General features: G+C 54.5%; 3 protein-coding genes and 1 pseudogene across 6 annotated transcripts; 3 read left to right on the top strand and 1 right to left on the bottom strand.

Annotated features, from left to right (window-relative positions):
• Nucleotides 1-460: 460 nt before the first annotated feature.
• Coro1b (coronin 1B) lies at nt 461-5,858 on the top strand. 2 transcript variants are annotated; one of them, XM_021152088.2, is made up of 11 exons: nt 461-555; nt 1,168-1,370; nt 1,686-1,808; nt 1,913-2,042; nt 2,262-2,443; nt 2,529-2,648; nt 3,229-3,333; nt 3,414-3,559; nt 4,361-4,418; nt 5,043-5,306; nt 5,413-5,858. In XM_021152088.2, exons 2-11 carry the CDS (start codon nt 1,170-1,172, stop codon nt 5,536-5,538), a joined length of 1,455 nt encoding a protein of 484 aa, XP_021007747.1. In that variant the 5' UTR covers nt 461-555; nt 1,168-1,169; the 3' UTR covers nt 5,539-5,858. The 2 variants fall into 2 exon arrangements, with proteins under 2 accessions (XP_021007747.1, XP_021007748.1); XM_021152089.2 differs by having other exon boundaries at nt 461-548.
• A 553-nt stretch (nt 5,859-6,411) lies between these two features.
• Ptprcap (protein tyrosine phosphatase receptor type C associated protein) lies at nt 6,412-8,477 on the top strand. The gene is made up of 2 exons (XM_021151562.2): nt 6,412-6,507; nt 7,696-8,477. Exons 1-2 carry the CDS (start codon nt 6,505-6,507, stop codon nt 8,284-8,286), a joined length of 594 nt encoding a protein of 197 aa, XP_021007221.1. The 5' UTR covers nt 6,412-6,504; the 3' UTR covers nt 8,287-8,477.
• Nucleotides 8,478-8,561: 84 nt separating this feature from the next.
• On the bottom strand, nt 8,562-15,421 carry Rps6kb2 (ribosomal protein S6 kinase B2). 3 transcript variants are annotated; one of them, XR_003835588.1, is made up of 15 exons: nt 15,206-15,421; nt 14,849-14,889; nt 14,628-14,748; nt 14,286-14,354; nt 13,062-13,209; nt 11,373-11,512; nt 11,210-11,267; nt 11,034-11,134; nt 10,799-10,889; nt 10,406-10,715; nt 9,855-9,917; nt 9,668-9,745; nt 9,471-9,578; nt 9,272-9,384; nt 8,562-8,989 (listed from the first exon to the last, which is right to left on the bottom strand). XR_003835588.1 is itself a non-coding variant. In XM_021151561.2 (15 exons), exons 1-15 carry the CDS (start codon nt 15,281-15,283, stop codon nt 8,800-8,802), a joined length of 1,458 nt encoding a protein of 485 aa, XP_021007220.1. In that variant the 5' UTR covers nt 15,284-15,421; the 3' UTR covers nt 8,562-8,799. The 3 variants fall into 3 exon arrangements, 2 of the variants coding, with proteins under 2 accessions (XP_021007220.1, XP_029328644.1); XM_021151561.2 differs by lacking the exon at nt 11,373-11,512 and having other exon boundaries at nt 10,406-10,513; nt 10,625-10,715; XM_029472784.1 differs by lacking the exons at nt 9,272-9,384; nt 11,373-11,512 and having other exon boundaries at nt 8,867-8,989; nt 10,406-10,513; nt 10,625-10,715; nt 15,206-15,379.
• A 571-nt stretch (nt 15,422-15,992) lies between these two features.
• The window catches only part of LOC110285956, a 1,055-nt pseudogene continuing 636 nt past the window's right edge, over nt 15,993-16,411 (top strand).

Raw genomic sequence — 16,411 nt, forward strand, 5'->3', positions numbered from 1 at the left:
GAGTCCATCAAGATGTACGAGATTGCCTTTCGCCTCTTCAATGTACATATCTGACATCAGGAACCCCCCAACTTTAAAATCCATACCTATCGCAGAGTGTGGTGGCACATGCCTTTAATCCTAGCACAGATATCTGTGAGTTCTTTGCTAGTTCCAGGCCAGCAAGTATGCAGAGTAACAACCTGTCTCAAACACAAAACAAAAAACACGTGAAAACATTGGAGGCGGAGCGAGAGAATACTTTTGGGTAGAACTGGGTAGGGAAATCAGAGGGCAGGCTTCACCCCTCCTCAAGAGACTCGCACAATCTGTACCCGCAGCTCCAACCAGGCCCGCCCCTTTCAACAAGCAGCCCAGGGCCTGGCGACTAGGCCTTGCCCCGTGGGCGTGGCATCCCAAAGCCCCGCCTTCTGCGCGTGACCTTGCCCCGCCCCCGCCTCCCTCGTCTGTCACTTCCTGATTCCCGCTTCCTGCTTCCCAGAGGCCGGGATCCGGAGCCGCCCGAGGTCGCCGCCGCAGTCCCCGGCGCCCCTGGGGAGCGGAGAGCGGTGAGCGGTGAGAGCGGCAGGGACGGACTAGGGGCGCAGACGTGGGCCTGGGGCAGGGGGCGCGAGCTGGAAGAGCGCCGCGCCCCACCTTCATTCCCAACTCCCCCCACCCCCCAGCCGCCCCTCTCTCCCTTTCTGGGCTGGGATCTCTGGAAGTTGGGTTCCTGGTTCACTTGGACCGTGCTCCAAGGCCACTTTGAGGACCTGGCAGTATCCTCGACCCCTGTTCAGCCAGGGTCCCAAGGCCCGACTTCTGCAGCTCTTTGCACAGTCCCCGGGACTTAGCTGCGGCCTAGCAAGAAGACCAAACAACCCCTTTTGCTGCCTCTTCTCCCCATCACCCAGCCTTCAAACTCTGGGTGTGGAAAGCTCCTTGGAACCATCTGGGACCTACAGAAGATCTAAGCTCTGTCTCCCTTTCAGCAGCACACACACACTCAGACCCTAGTCAGGGAGGGGATGGGGGGGGGGACGCGGAGAGTGTTGGTCTGCACCTATGAACCCATTCTATAACTGGGGAAATAGAGAATCCCAGCTAATGCTGGACCAATTTCCTGGTGACATGCTCTGTGTGTCTCTTTGGAGAGCAGAGCTGATTCAGGTGTCTCTGCCCACGCAGACATGTCCTTCCGAAAAGTTGTGCGGCAGAGCAAATTCCGGCATGTATTTGGTCAGCCGGTCAAGAATGACCAGTGCTATGAGGACATTCGAGTGTCCCGAGTTACCTGGGACAGCACCTTCTGCGCAGTCAACCCCAAGTTCCTGGCAGTGATTGTGGAAGCCAGTGGTGGAGGCGCCTTTATGGTGCTTCCTCTAAACAAGGTGGGCCTCGGCGGGTCAGGGTGGAGAGGACATCTGAGGACACTCTGGCCACACCTGTGGGCAGGGCAGTTTGTGCCACTTCTTGGCCCATGGCTACTGATGGATTGTTGGTGCAAGTAGAAAAAGTGTTTATTGCCACCAAGTGTGGATAAGAGGCTGCAGGCATTTCCTCATATGCTGGGTGGAGCAGACACATCTGGGCCACCAGGAACCAGGGCGGTCACATCATTCTTGCACCTTGGAGGGCCCACGGATACTGGGAGGAATGGAGGTCGGGACTTTGGGTTCTTCTCTGACTGCTCTTCATGCCTACAGACGGGCCGCATTGACAAGGCCTACCCGACAGTGTGTGGGCACACGGGGCCTGTTCTGGACATTGACTGGTGTCCCCACAATGATGAAGTCATTGCCAGTGGATCAGAGGACTGCACTGTCATGGTGAGCAAAGGACCGTTCGAGTCAGGGTCTCAGGGTGTGGCTGAAGGATGCTGGCAGCAGGGGCAAGCACAGGCCTGAGCCCATCCTCCTTCTCCCTACCGCAGGTATGGCAGATTCCAGAAAATGGGCTGACCTCCCCTCTGACAGAGCCAGTAGTGGTGCTCGAGGGGCATACCAAGCGTGTGGGCATTATCACCTGGCACCCCACAGCCCGAAACGTGCTTCTCAGTGCAGGTTTGCACCATCCCATACCTACCTCTTGCTCTCCGCCCTTCTCCAGGGTGATCCTGGAGTGTTCAGCAGCCTCTCACAGGCCAGTCTAACAGGGGAAGTGATGCCTGCAAAGATGGTGGCCCGGATCAGTACAGGAGGCGGGGCAGAGTAGGCCTGGTGGGATGACGGTCCTACGCGTGCCTGCCTGGCTGCCTGAGCTGATGACTGCTTGCCCATCAGGTTGTGACAATGTGGTACTTATCTGGAATGTGGGCACTGCAGAGGAGCTGTACCGCCTGGACAGCTTGCACCCCGACCTCATCTACAACGTGAGCTGGAACCACAATGGCAGCCTCTTTTGCTCAGCTTGCAAGGACAAGAGCGTCCGAATCATCGATCCCAGGCGGGGCACCCTGGTGGCAGTAGGTATCCCCAGAGGGCAAAGATGACAATGTCCAGACTCAGGGCCTTGATCTGCACTGTACTGACCACCTGTCCATCCTACAGGAACGGGAAAAGGCTCACGAGGGGGCCCGGCCCATGCGGGCCATCTTTCTGGCTGACGGGAAGGTGTTCACCACGGGTTTCAGCCGCATGAGTGAACGGCAGCTGGCGCTCTGGGACCCAGTGAGTGATGTAGAAAGCCTAAGGCAGGCAGGCTTGTGACCTGGGCCTCACCCTAGCATATTCCTCCCGGGGCCTGGCAGACAGATTAACGTGGAGACATCTGTCTGTACTGCTTGGATTCTCAGCCTGGCTCTTGAGACTTCCAGGATGTTGCCATCCCTCCCTTCCCTGTTTCCAGCTCCCTTGCTCTCCCTAGCACTCCCCCAGTGCCTCCCACATCCTTAGTTTTTGCTTGCGCAAACCATAAAGGTACCCTTCTCCTTAGAGCTTCCAGTCCCTGGGTAGGAGACTGTCCCTCAGTAGCGTGCTCTGCACAGTGAATTCAAGGGTCCTCTTGAGGCCTGGGCTGGTACCACCTGGGCCCCCACCCTTCCTGTGGCCAGATGTCTTCAACACTTGCCTATTAGTTTGGGAGTAGTCTTGAGGCCTGGAGAAGGCTGGGAAGTGGGCCCTGGAAATGGAGAAAACCACTAGCATGCTGAGGAGTGTTGCTGACTGGTGTGAGACTGGCCTCGGCCAGTCTTGCAGTGCTCGGAACGAGAGGATGCTGACTCGACCCAATTGTCCCTCATGTACTTAGGAAAACCTTGAGGAGCCCATGGCCCTGCAGGAGCTGGATTCAAGCAATGGGGCTCTACTGCCCTTTTATGACCCAGACACCAGTGTGGTCTATGTCTGTGGCAAGGTGAGGCTGGGTGGGCAGCAAACTTAGGCTAAGCATAATGGAAGGCCCTGGCTAAGTGCTGGACTTCCTTATTCCTGCAGGGCGATTCCAGCATCCGGTACTTTGAGATCACAGATGAGCCCCCCTACATCCACTTCCTGAATACATTTACCAGCAAAGAACCCCAGAGGGGTATGGGCAGCATGCCTAAGAGGGGCTTGGAGGTCAGCAAGTGTGAAATTGCCAGGTATTAAAGTCCTCTGGGGCAGCCATTTGTAGGCAGACTTTATTCAAGGACTGTCGTGTGTGTGTGTGTGTGTGTGTGTGTGTGTGTGTGTGTGGTGGGGGGTGTCAGACAAAGAGCCAGGTTGTCAGCATCCAAGGTGAAAGTTCAGATCGTGGAGGCTAAACTGGGCATGGTGTCCTATACCTGTCATCCCAGCATTTGGGAAGTAGGAGGACTGCCAGCACCGAGGCCACTCAGGGCCACATAGTAAGTTCAAGGTCAGTTCAAGACCCTGTCTCAAACAAGACAAAGGAAAGGAGTGGGCATGTAGCTCCATTGGTGGAGCGCCTGCCCAGCACAGAGCCCGTGGTTTTACCATGGCAGTGTAAAGCAAAAGCTGCAACGCGTGCCTGTAATTCACTCGGGAGTTAGACTTGGGAGGAGCACAAGTTCAAGGTCATCTGTAGTTCTGTAGTGAGCTTAGGCTCGGGGCCAGCCTGGAATATATGAAACCATGTTTCAAAAAATAGAGAGAGTAGCACACTCACTCCTTTAATCCTAGCTTCTTGCAGAGGCAGGTCGATCTCCTTGAGTTTTAAACAAGGCTGGTCTACACAGTGAGACCCTATCTCAAAAAGAGACAGAGACAGAAAGAGAGAATGAGAATCACAATTGTAAGGTTGCCTAGGGCCATGCTCTAGGGAGGCCATGAACTCACAAGGCAGCCTGTATATGTGGTCTCAGGTCTACCTGTGGGAATATCCAGGTGGGGAAACTGGAAAACTGTGGGAGGTTCCACCATGGCTCCCCTCCCTTTTCCAGGTTCTACAAACTGCATGAACGCAAGTGTGAGCCCATAGTCATGACTGTGCCAAGAAAGGTGAGGCTGCTGGTAACCCTGTCCACCCACTCCCATCCCTAGCAGAAGGACCACACCAAAGCGGTGGGTGGGGCTGATAAGTGGATGAAGCCTATGGGCTGTACTGATTCCAGGGTGGACTGAGTTGTAGTAAATGGCACAGGATGAGCTGAAGCCCTGCAGTGACAGACCAGGCACTTAAGAGCAAGATGGGGGAAGAGGGACAGAGGGAGACCAGACTAGCTGTGGAGCTGGGATGGTGGTCTGTGGGAGGCAGGGCTAGAAGAAGGGCATGAAGGACAGGGGCTCTGGTCATGAAACCCATGGGGAGGAGCCTGGAACACAGCCCCACTGTCCTGCAGCTGGTGTTTACAGTCTGCCAGCCATGGCCTGCAGCAAAGCTCGTAATCTGTGGGCCATAGATATGGCTCCCAGGATCCCACAGAGCCACATAGCTGGTCCTTGTGGTTTGCTGGAGATGATGCCAGCAAGGGCTGTGCCAGGAAGGATCAGGCATTTGGAGGATGGGTTGGCAAGAGTACAAGTCAGGAGGGTGTTGAGGATGCAGCCACTCAGAGACCAGATGTGAGACCCCTGATAGTCGGGACCTCCAACTGATTCTGACCTCCCCTACCCGGTACGCAGTCTGACCTCTTCCAGGATGATCTGTACCCTGACACAGCCGGACCTGAGGCTGCTCTTGAAGCAGAGGATTGGGTGAGCGGTCAGGATGCTGATCCAATCCTCATCTCACTACGGGAAGCCTATGTGCCCAGTAAACAACGGGACCTGAAGGTCAGCCGGCGCAACGTGCTATCAGACAGCAGGCCTGCCAGTTACAGCCGCTCTGGAGCCTCCACAGCTACTGCAGTTACAGATGTCCCCAGCGGCAACCTTGCTGGGGCTGGCGTATGTGTCCTACATTTGGGAGTGCTGTCCCATTGGCTAGGCACCAGGCCTCTTCCCTGGGGATGGGTTATGGCAGATAGCCTCTGACTTCCATATGTCTTTGTAGGAAGCTGGGAAGCTGGAAGAGGTGATGCAGGAGCTCCGGGCACTTCGGATGCTGGTCAAGGAGCAGGGAGAGCGCATCAGCCGCCTGGAGGAGCAGCTGGGCCGCATGGAGAATGGGAATACATAGGAGCGCCAGGGACCTGCTCCCGACCGACACCGCCTCCTTCTCCCACCCTCCCCACCTAGCTTCTGTGGCCAGGCCACACCAGGCAGTTGGCTGCTCAGTGCCTCTGTGGCAGGTCACAGCCAGTTTGCACCTCTCCACAGCCTGGGGCCCAGGTTGGAAGCACCACCTGGCTTTTGGAAGATTTTTGTACCAAGGCAAATTCCCAAGTACTTAAAGGGACCATCTCCTCGACCTGCCCAACCCACTGCCCCCTCACCAGAAAAAGCAGCAGAGATGGGGTCTATATTTTCATTCCAAATAAAATGCTCTTTCTAAAGCCAGGTTTGACCTACTGTTGTGGAGGGTTAGGGGTGGATGCTAGGGAGGGAAACTGCAAACCTTATATGGAAAGTAGCCCCTGCATACCGGAATTCCACCATACAGAGAAACTGAGGGATGGGTTAGTGGGTAAATTCTCTTGCTAAGCGAGCCTGATGACCTGAATTCAACTCCTGCAGCCCACAGTGGAAAGAGGCATCAGATTTCCATATGTCCCCATATATGCAGGCATGGGTACAGTTTTGTTGTTTTGGCTTTTTGTTTTAAGGTTAACCAGATACCCACTTCTAGCCCCAGCACCCCAGAGGCAGAGCTAGGAGCTCAGAGTTCCAGGCCTGCCAAAGCGACATAGTGTATAGGTGGCTGTCCTGCTTTGAGTTAGATGCACACTTCCTCCCTTTGGAGTTCTGGTCACAGATCCTGTGGCCCCAGCCTCACCTAGAGAGAGGCATGGGAAGGTCTAGTACTGGTCTGGGTAATCCTGAGAGGCTGAGACCCAGTGAGGGTCCTGTAATAGAAAAGAGTGGGTGGGGCATTTTGGGCAGGAAACGGAAGTGTAACTCCTACTAGCTACTGTACTGAGAGCTGCGGGGCTCACTTCTCACTAAACAGTCAGAGGTGGGTGCCCGTGCAAAGGCCATCGGATCAATGGTGAGCTGTGGGACTCTCTGGGCTCTTGGGGCCCCGTGGGCTGGGGATGGAATATCAAGGTTCCAGGAGTTAAGGAAGGGTCTCCTTCCATAGCCTGAGACCCAGGACTAGAATGGGTTGGAAGTTAGCCCTCACCTCAGATCTGGGCTCTTAGGGATTAAAGGTAGGTCCTCTAGCTCCTCACCCTGGGCACAGCCCTATTCCAAGACCCTTGGGATAGTCCTCCACCTGGTTCCTCACGAGGCGAGTTTGGGTGTAACTCTTTCTCCAGAGCTTGGTATGCTACAGGGGAGCCTTGTGCCCAGCACCCCTCCCCCCCCCCCCTGCTACCACCCCCCCCCCCACCTGCTTTGTTCCAACCGCAGGCTTCCTCTGATAGCTACACATGCTGCCCCCAAGCCGGTGGCCCTGCACGCCTGAGGCCCTTTGGGGTAGAGTGGGGAGCTGAACAACGGAAACCCTGCAGCTGGGGCAGCCCCATGGTCGAGGAGGGGCTTCAAAGACCCCTCATTCTAGGACCAGTCAACCTCTGAGCTGGTCTAGATATCCATCATGGCCTCCAGAGAGCAACCTGCCATTAGCCTCTCAGACCCCTTCAACTCCCTCTACTGCAGGGCAGGCCAGGCCACACATCCAGCTAATATCCACTGAGCATCTATGTCCATGGTTTTAAGTGCTCCCCACCCCAAATCCAGGTGCTTATTCTGGTGCGAAATGGAACACAAATGGATCAAGATTATTCTCTAGGATTTGGTGGGAAAAGTAATCAAGGGACCTGAGGTTGGTGAATGGGTGGGCTGAGGTCTGACAAGTTAGCTGTAGAAGTCTTGCAGGTGTGGGAGGATGTCCCGGAGAGGGCAATGACCAGAATAAAGTGAGTAAGTTTAAAAAAAAAAACCAGTCTGGCAGGACCTCATCATCAGCCAGGCCTAGCCAGGCTTGGCAAGCATGTCACCATGAGGCTGTGAAGTAGTGTCTGAGCAGAGGGAAGGCCAGCGCACAGGTCTCTGGCAGTGAGAAGTGAGTTACAGGGTTGGGTTGAAGGTGAGCACAATAGCAAAGGCCTGACCAAATATGGGCTGGTGATTTTCTGCTTGACTGTCCCTATTTTGCTTGAGGCAGCTGAGGTCTTTGTTAGAATTCAGTTGGTCTCATCAGGTGACAACTCTTCCCTACTGTCTCCCACAGGCTCTGCCTGGTACCCTCAGATTTGGGGTGCTGATGGCCCTGCCAGGGGCACTGGCCTCTGGGGCAGACCCAGAGGACGGTGTGGGCTCCAGTGTGGTCACCATTGTCCTGCTGCTCTTGCTCCTGCTGCTGCTGGTCACTGCCCTAGCCTTGGCTTGGCGTCGCCTCAGCCGTGCCTCAGGGGGGTACTACCACCCAGCTCGTCTGAGTGCTGCCTTGTGGGGCCACACCTGCCGCCTGCTCTGGGCCAGCCCTGCAGGCCGCTGGCTTCGCGCCCGCACTGAACTGGGATCCCCAGAAGAATCAGGGCCGCGGGAAGATGAAGAGGATGTAGAAGATTTTATGATAGATGGCGGCCCCAAGGAAGCTGACGCCAAGGAAGAGGAGCAGCGGTGTCAAGCAGAGCAGACCCGAGATCCATGTGACACAGACAGTGACGGGGGCCTGGGCCTGAGCTCTCAGGGTCCCGTGGGCTCAGGCAGCAGCGCTGAGGCCCTGCTGAGTGACCTGCATGCCTTTTCTGGCAGTGCTGCCTGGGATGACAGCACTGGAGGAGCAGGGGGCCAGGGCCTCCGGGTCACTGCACTATAGGAGTCAGCTTGTCCTGTTCCTGCCCCAGCCTCTGACTCTTCCCATGTTGTCATGGTGAAACACAAGCTGCCCTGGACCTTCGTCACCCCACCCTCACATCAGCTTCTTAGACTGACACCCCCATCAGTTCCCCAGCGTGTGTGTGCATCCCAGACAGGCACTGGGCAGACATTAAAAATAAAACTTTGTAAGCACTGAGGTCCGTGGTCCTTTAGGATCCCCTCCTCTCCCTAAACATGCCACTCTTGGGACCTGGAGTCCGGCAAAAGCCACTCTGCATGATTCAGTCCTTTACTTCTTCTACAAGGGCACAGGTCCAAAGGGCAGGCCAAGTCCCTTCTAATGGGGTGGGGGTTAGGAACCACTGCCAGTGGCTGCAGCCTGCAGCCTGCAGCCTTCAGTGGACATGATTGTAAGGCTCACTCTCACACACAAGACATACTCTGATCGCTTGACTATCCGCAGGTCCGAACGAGCCGGGTTCTCACAGCTGCCCTCTCTTCCTCTATTCTCCTAATGCCCTGAGCGGCCCCGTCCCTTCTTGGACTTCTTGGTTCCTGAGGGAGGACGGATGGGAAGAGGGGCAGTGCTTGTGGGTGGTGGTGATGATGGTGGTGGTAGGAGTGGAGGTAGAGATGGCTCCATGGGCTCTGGTGGGCCAGGACTGGGCCGGAACCCCTCAAAGGGAGAGAACTTGAGGGGGCTGCAAGAGAAACCAAGGCTGAGTCAGAGCCTCCGGGCCTGGTCAGTAATACTGGCAGCAGGGAAGGGAGGTGAGGCACTTTATCTACTTGGGCACACAAGTTGTAGGTCCACAAACTACCACTTTAGCAGCCTCTGTTACAGATGTACAGGGACTGGGGTCCCACACTGAGCAGGGGCCTGAGGCCAGCCTTTAAAGGAAAGCTTGGCTGAGTAGCCCACAGGTACTAGTCTATACTAGAGAACCCTGCCCCGGGCACACGCCTGCCCTGTTCCTGGGTACCTGATGGGGGTGCGGGGACTGCTGTTAAGGCGTCTGGGGGAACGCAGCTTGGGCTGGAAGGAGAAGCCCTCTTTGATGCTGTCCAGGACAGAAGGTGCCACATATGTGAAGCCCTGTGGGGAGAGGCCAGGCCAGGTGATGCTGGCATCTCCAATCCCTAGCTACAATCCTTCGGTCCCCATAACCCCCAGGCCCTCACCAGGAAGGCTTGGTTGGCACTCTCACTGAGGGCTGTGTCATCTGGACTATCTACAGGCGTCTGCCGTGTGAATCGTGCATCAAACTGGCTCACATCCTCTTCTGATTGCTGTGGGAAAATCCGTGTGGGGAATTAAAGGAGTCCAAAGGACAAGACCTCCACATGCCATGTGGCCAAAATGACCCCCATATACTCACCAGACTCGGCCTGAAGGGAGGGTCCACGCGGCGGGCCAAGAGGTCATCCCAATTGATATGGCGGAAAAAGGGGTGCCTCTGAGGGTAGAGGGCGCCCGGAAATATGTCCATTACTCACCTTGCCTATCTCCCTGCTATCTCCACTGCATCCTCTGGCCCCGGCTCACTGTGACATAGCCAGACTCACCTGCACATCAGCAGCATCTCCCGGGCCACCCCCAATTCGCTGAATGGGATTCCGCTTCAGAAACTGGACAGGGTAAGGTAAGGGTGGAGAGAAGTTGATGGTGTGTGCCCAGCCTCCAGAATGGGGACCAGGCAAGCAGAAATAGGGTATAAGATCTAGAACATGGCCTCTGCCCGATGCACCCCTCAGTCCTTTCAGAGTTGGGTCAACAGTGCTCTCTTCATGCCACCTTGGTAGCATTCCCCTCCCTTAGGAGGCTGGCTGTGGCCTTTCTGATGGAGCAGGGCTAATTCACAAGAACACCCTGCTGATAAAGACAGATCCAGCCCTGCTCAGGGGCAGCGGTCAAGCTCTCAGAGCCCAGGCCTAAACTCAGGGTTCTCATTCCAAAGCCAATGTGTCTGCCACTTCCAGAGACAAACTGCACAGGCAGGCGGGGTTAAGGCATGGCCTTCCCCAGAGCCTAGGGACAGTCAATCAAACATGCAGAGTTGCTGACAGGGTTTAGGGGAAGAGACAGAAACAAGTCCCTGGATGAGAAGGAGCCCCACCTTTTTGGCAAGGTCCCGGGCATCCGGGGTGAGGTAGGGGGGCAGCACCAGCTTCCCTTTAATGATTTTATCCATAGTTTTCTTCCGGTTCTCTGCAGTGAAGGGCGGCTGGAGAAGGCAGAAGGTGAGGGCAGCCTAGGGGTCCTCCCACCCAGTCCTGCCCCAACCTAGAAGGGATCTCCCCAACACCCACCCTGCGCCCAAGGAAGCTGGACTTGCCGATCCAGTGAGCATGTCGTACATCAGGGCTCCCAGGCTCCACCAATCCACTGCCCGGTTGTGACCAGTGCGCACTAGAATCTCTGGGGCCCTGGGAGGCAGGTGGAAGTGTCAGTTAAGGGAAGGCCCTCTCTGGTAATCCTCCCAGACCCTAGCCAGCCAGGTGCTACTTACATGTACTCAATGGTGCCGCAGAAGGTGTGAGTGACAGCACCCTCATGAATGGACTCCTTGCAGAGTCCAAAGTCTGTCAGTTTGATGTGGCCTGAGGAAGAATGTTGAAAGAGAAGCCATGGGATGACATATGGCCAGGCCTACTTGTGGGCTCCTCAGCCCTGCCCTGCAGATGCTGGCAAGGCCAGGGGTGTAACGCCCATGCATGCACGCAGCATGCACGCAGCATGCTCACCCTGGCTGCTGAGCATGATGTTCTCAGGCTTGAGATCTCGGTAGATGATGCCATGGGAATGGAGATGGCCCAGGGCTAGTGTGATCTCTGCCAGGTAGAAGCTGCAAAGACAGGACAAGGTAAAGGCAGGGCAAAGGTTGGGGTGTAGGCAAGGACCAGCACCCCCAGACACCCACCAGGCTGTGTCTTCCAGGAAGATGCCTTCTCGCTCAAGATGTGTGAAGAGCTCACCACCTGTGACACAAGCACATCAGGAGCTGTGCACTCGGGCCCAGCCTCGCTGCTGTCTGAGCGTCAGTTTCTTCTAGAGAAAAATGGGACTTGTAGATCCCACCCTACCTGCCTCCCAGAGCTGCCGTGGGGACTCAATTCAATCAGCAAACATCTACCGTCGCCTACGTACTCGGTGCCTGGCCCTGTGCTGCGTGAAGCTGGGGCAGAGTTGAGGAGACCCAGGCATTGCCCTCAGGAGGCTCAGTCTAATGGGAAGACAGACATGTGGACACTGCTTGTGGATGCCAGGCTCAGGTCATAGCTCTGGGAACTTCAGAGCCTCATGATAGAGGGCAGAGGAAGCTAATCTCAACACAGTGATGGGGAAGGGGCAGTGACGGTGTGGCTCTCTGTCTGGATAGAGTGGGAAGGGATGCCAAGCATGCAGGAAGTCGCTGTAGGGTTCAGATGGTACTGGGGAGACAGGGAGAAGGAATGGCTCTCAATCACTCTTGGTGAGTAATGGCATGACCAAAAAGACCAAGGCCTTTGGGTGTTTAGAGACACATGCTCCAGGAAGATGACCTCCGCAATTAGTGGAGGTGATTCAAGAACCCAGGAAAGCTAGACCCTCAAAGCAAGTTTAAAAACGGACCTGCTGGGTGTGATGGCACATAATTTTAATCCTAGACAGGGGCAGGGAATGTCTTTTGAGTTCTATGTAGTGAGTTCCTGGCCAGCCAATGGTATATAGTAAGATCCTGCCTCAAAAAGACAAAACAAGAAGGTGTGTAGCACACTCCTTTAATACCAGCACTCAGTCTGCAAAGACAGGCAGAACTCCTGAGTTCAAGGCCAGCATGGTCTATATCGTAAGTTCCAGGCAGGCCAGGACTACATAAGCAGACTTAGTCTCAAAAAATAAACAGGGCTGGTGAGATGGCTCAGTGGGTAAGAGCACCCGACTGCTCTTCCGAAGGTCCAGAGTTCAACTCCCAGCAACCACATGGTGGCTCACAACCATCCGTAACGAGATCTGGCGCCCTCTTCTGGAGTGTCTGAAGACAGCTACAGTGTACTTACATATAATAAATAAATAATTAACAACAACAACAAAAAAGAACAAAGGAGCACAAGGCCAAGTTAGACTATAAAGTAAAAAAAAAAAAAAAAAACAAAACAAAAAAAAAAAAAAAACAAAACCCCGGGCAGTGGTGGTGCGTGCCTTTAATCCCAGAACTTGGAAAGCAGAGGCAGTCAGATTTCTGAGTTCGAGGCCAGCTTGGTCTACAGAGTGCGTTCCAGGACAACCAGGGCTACACAGAGAAACCCTGTCTTGAACCCTCCCCGCAAAACAAAACAAAAAAATTAAACCCTATAGAAACAGTAACCACTCATGAGACTTCTAAGAAGAAGGATGCAGCTAGGTGAGACCTGACTGGGTGCCTGGCACACAGAGGACAGGCAGGAAAAAGTGGATGGAATTCTCTCTGGACATGTGGCTCTCTGTCTGGATAGAGTGGGAAGGGACGCCAAGCATGCAGGAAGTCGCTGTAGGGTTCAGATGGTACTGGGGAGACATCTATATAAACTCCCACCAGCCCCACCCACCCCACAAACACTAGGCACTGGATGGATGTTTGCTGAATGAATGAACAGATAGAGAGACAGACAGATGGACACACGACCAGGCATGGTATGTGAGCCTCCCAGCCATCCTCCATGATCATACCTCTCAAGAGACCCTTAGTCCCCACCCAGTGTTCCTGGGCTGGCTCCCTGCCACACACTACTCGGCTTAGCCCACAGACCTACCACTGAGGCACTCCAGGATGAGGTAGAGTTTGCCACCTGTCTGGAAAGCATAGGCCAGTTCTACAATGAAGGGATGCTTCACAGATTCTAGAATGTTCCTCTCAGCCCGGGTATGGGCTGTGTCCTTGGCACTGCATACAATCTTGGCCTAGAGATGCAGGAGTCTGTTAGAAGGGGAGGCACCCAGAGTGCTTTTGCCTTTCTGCTCTGCTGATTGATCGCCACCTCAATAGAATGCGCAACCTCAATAGTCAACTATACCAAGGAGGAGCCAGTGTTCCAGTACAAGAGAACTCATGTCTCTTGTTTCAAATAAACATTGAAACACAACTTGGGTATGCAAGTGTCTAGACGCTAGGTCTGTGCAATGATATCATAGTCATCCTGACAGTAGCCAACCCATAGAGTCGGGATACCAAGGGTGGAACAGTATCACAAAGAGCCCCCTTTCTAGAAGCTTCTCCAGTCTGCCCTCCACAAGATCTGATCATGACAAAGACAATGGGAAGACTGGGCCGTGGACTCAGAGGTTAAAAGTGTGTACTATGAAAGCATAAAGATCTGAGTTCAAATCTTCAGTAGCAATATAAAAAGCCAAGGATGGCTGTGTGTGCCTGTGCCCTGTGGGAGGGGGGCACAGAAGCACCCCTGGGGCTTGCTCCAGCCTAGCTTCAGGTTGAGTGAGACCTTGTCTCATGAGAGGAAGTGACTTAAAAACAGTAAACTTTTCTGGAACTGGTTTATCCTCTCAGTTTCTCACCCTTGATACTTTCTTGTGTTCTTTGAGACAAGGTATCATTATGTAGCCCATGGTGTGCTGGCCTACCACCACTCAGATCCCCTGCTTTACCCCTTCAAGTCCTGAGACTACACATGTATCCTACCAAGTTCAGCTCCACTTGACACTGCTGACAAACTGAGCCAGACAAGTCTTTGTTGTGGGTTCCTGCTGAGCTGCATCCTGGGCTGCTATTCACAGAATGCCAACAGTACTGCCTGTCCTCACGAGTCCGGACAATCAAAGCTTGCCCTATGTGCCCTAGCAGGCCAGCTGCTTCCATCCAAGAATTACTCCAAAATCGTAAGTATGACAATTGATGCTAAGTCAGCAAGTGTCAAGATAAGGACTGTCTTTATCATGTCTCCGACTGTCTTCCCGATAGCTGGCACAGGCTGCTGGGGATGGCAGCTACTCTGTCTCTGCTGGCTAAGCGAGTGACTCACCTTCCTCAAGACCTTCATGGCATATATTTTTCCCAAGTTGGTGCCTTGCACTTTTCTCACCTGGAACACCTGTAGGGCAGGGGAGACAGGATTAACTTCCCTGACCACACCCCACCTTCAAGGTTGCCCCACCCTAAAGGGACCAAAAGGTCTAAGCTCAGCTTAAGGGTGGAACAGTAAAGATCTCCATCAGATTTTGAAAGGATCTGCCCTTCCTTCCCCAGGCCTCCAGCTCTGAGTTCCATCAGAGACTCAGTACATTTACAAGCCTATTGAGTGTGAAGGATAGTATGCTGTCTCAGGCTAGAGCTGAGGTCGCCAGGAAGCGAGGGATGTTAGTACCTTGCCATAGCCCCCCTTGCCCAGTACACTCAGTAGCTCAAAGCAGTGGGGCCCGATGCGCTCAGGACCCAGGTTCACGCTGCTCTCTGTCAGCTCTACTTCTTCATAGTGTCCCACTGTCCTAAAGACAGAATAAGTTAATGAGGGAAAGGCTTTAGTGTACTCCAAGTCCCGACCCCTACTCCATACCCCCACACCCCCCAAGCAAGACCCTCACTCACTCCAGGCCAGCAGCCCTTAACTCGCCAAGGGGACACACGTCCTGTGAGAAACCAAGTGATAAGAACCATGGGAGGTGCCAGAATACCTCCTCCCAACCTAGGCTCAACTGCTTGGCCCAGGGAAGAGGACCAAGGATAGAAGACAGCAGCAGGGATGGGGAAAGGTTGGGAAGGGAGACCAAGGATAGAAAAGGAAAGATTGGGTCCAGGGGCTGGGACTGGGGCTGGGGTTGGGGCTGGGGTTGGGGCTGGATCTGGGTTTGTAGGGGTCACAAACCACTCAGAGTTGGGAGCGCCAGGGTTTTGGTTAACCAGCCGGGCTCCCGGGTCCAGTCGCGCCCGGAGGGAAACACTCACCGCCGGGCTGAACTCAGGTTCGCCCTCGCCTTCGCTCCCTTCCTCGGTCTCCAAGTCTAAATCAAACACGGCCGCCATGGCCCCGCCGGTCCCGCGGGACCCTTGGCCCGGACCAGGCAGAACTCTGACTGACAGCACCGGGTTGGGCCTACGTCATTTCTCCGCGACAGCAGCCGCTCGCTCTGTTGACGCAATAACTTCACCCACTCTCAAGTCGAGTGGGAAGAAAAGATGGCGCCTGTCGGAAAGCCTCTCGGGAGTCGTAGTTCCAGAGATCTGGACCTCCCATCCTGCAAGCCTTTTGAATAGAATAGGCTTTACTAAACCATCTTCCTTGTCGGTTTCTCCTGGGCCAGCTCTCGCCCCGAGCCGCGCGCACAGAGGCTCCCATTTTGACTCTGGAGCAAGTTCAAGATTTAATGGGCAGAATTACAGATGCATGAACGTTTGAGTTTAAATGGCAACTCCTCAGCCCTTCTTAGTGCTGTGAGCTGCCCAGAAAGAAAAGTTGTGTCTGTTCGGTTGTATTAGGGGACAGTAGGCTGTATTAGGGACACTCCATACAACCTCCCTGAAGCTCATAGACCCTGCAGGTCTGACATTTTCTGGGCGACTGCCTGGGCTTTGTTTCAAGGCTCCCGTTCTGAAGGGCTCAACACACCTAAATATGGACTTTTGCTAATGTAAGCATACCGAGTATTTGAGCTGCCTAGTTCAGAATAGATATTTTAATAGAATATGGTTGGCTTCCACAGGAGGCCTACACGCTGCCGTCTGTGCCGCCGCCATGTCTCTAGTGATCCCTTAAGTTCCAGCACATTTTGCGAGTACTCAACACCAGCATCGATGGCGGCAGAAAATAGCCTTCGCCATAACTGCCATTAATGGCGTGGGGCGGAGATATGTTCATGTGATGTTGAGGAAAGCAGACATCGACCTCACCAAGAGGGCTGGAGAACTCACGGAGGATGAGGTGGAGCGTGTGATCACCATCATGCAGAACCCAGGACAGTACAACATTCCAGACTGGTTCCTGAACAGACAGAAGGATGTGAAGGATGGGAAGTACAGCCAGGTTCTGGCCAACGGTCTAGACAACAAGCTGCGTGAGGACCTGGAGTGGCTGAAGAAAATTCGAGCCCATAGAGGGCTGCGCCACTTTTGGGGCCTTCATGTCCATGGTCAGCACACTAAGACCACTGGCCG

This window comes from Mus caroli, chromosome 19 (assembly GCF_900094665.2).
Source record: "Mus caroli chromosome 19, CAROLI_EIJ_v1.1, whole genome shotgun sequence".
Taxonomy (NCBI): Eukaryota; Metazoa; Chordata; class Mammalia; order Rodentia; family Muridae; genus Mus; species Mus caroli.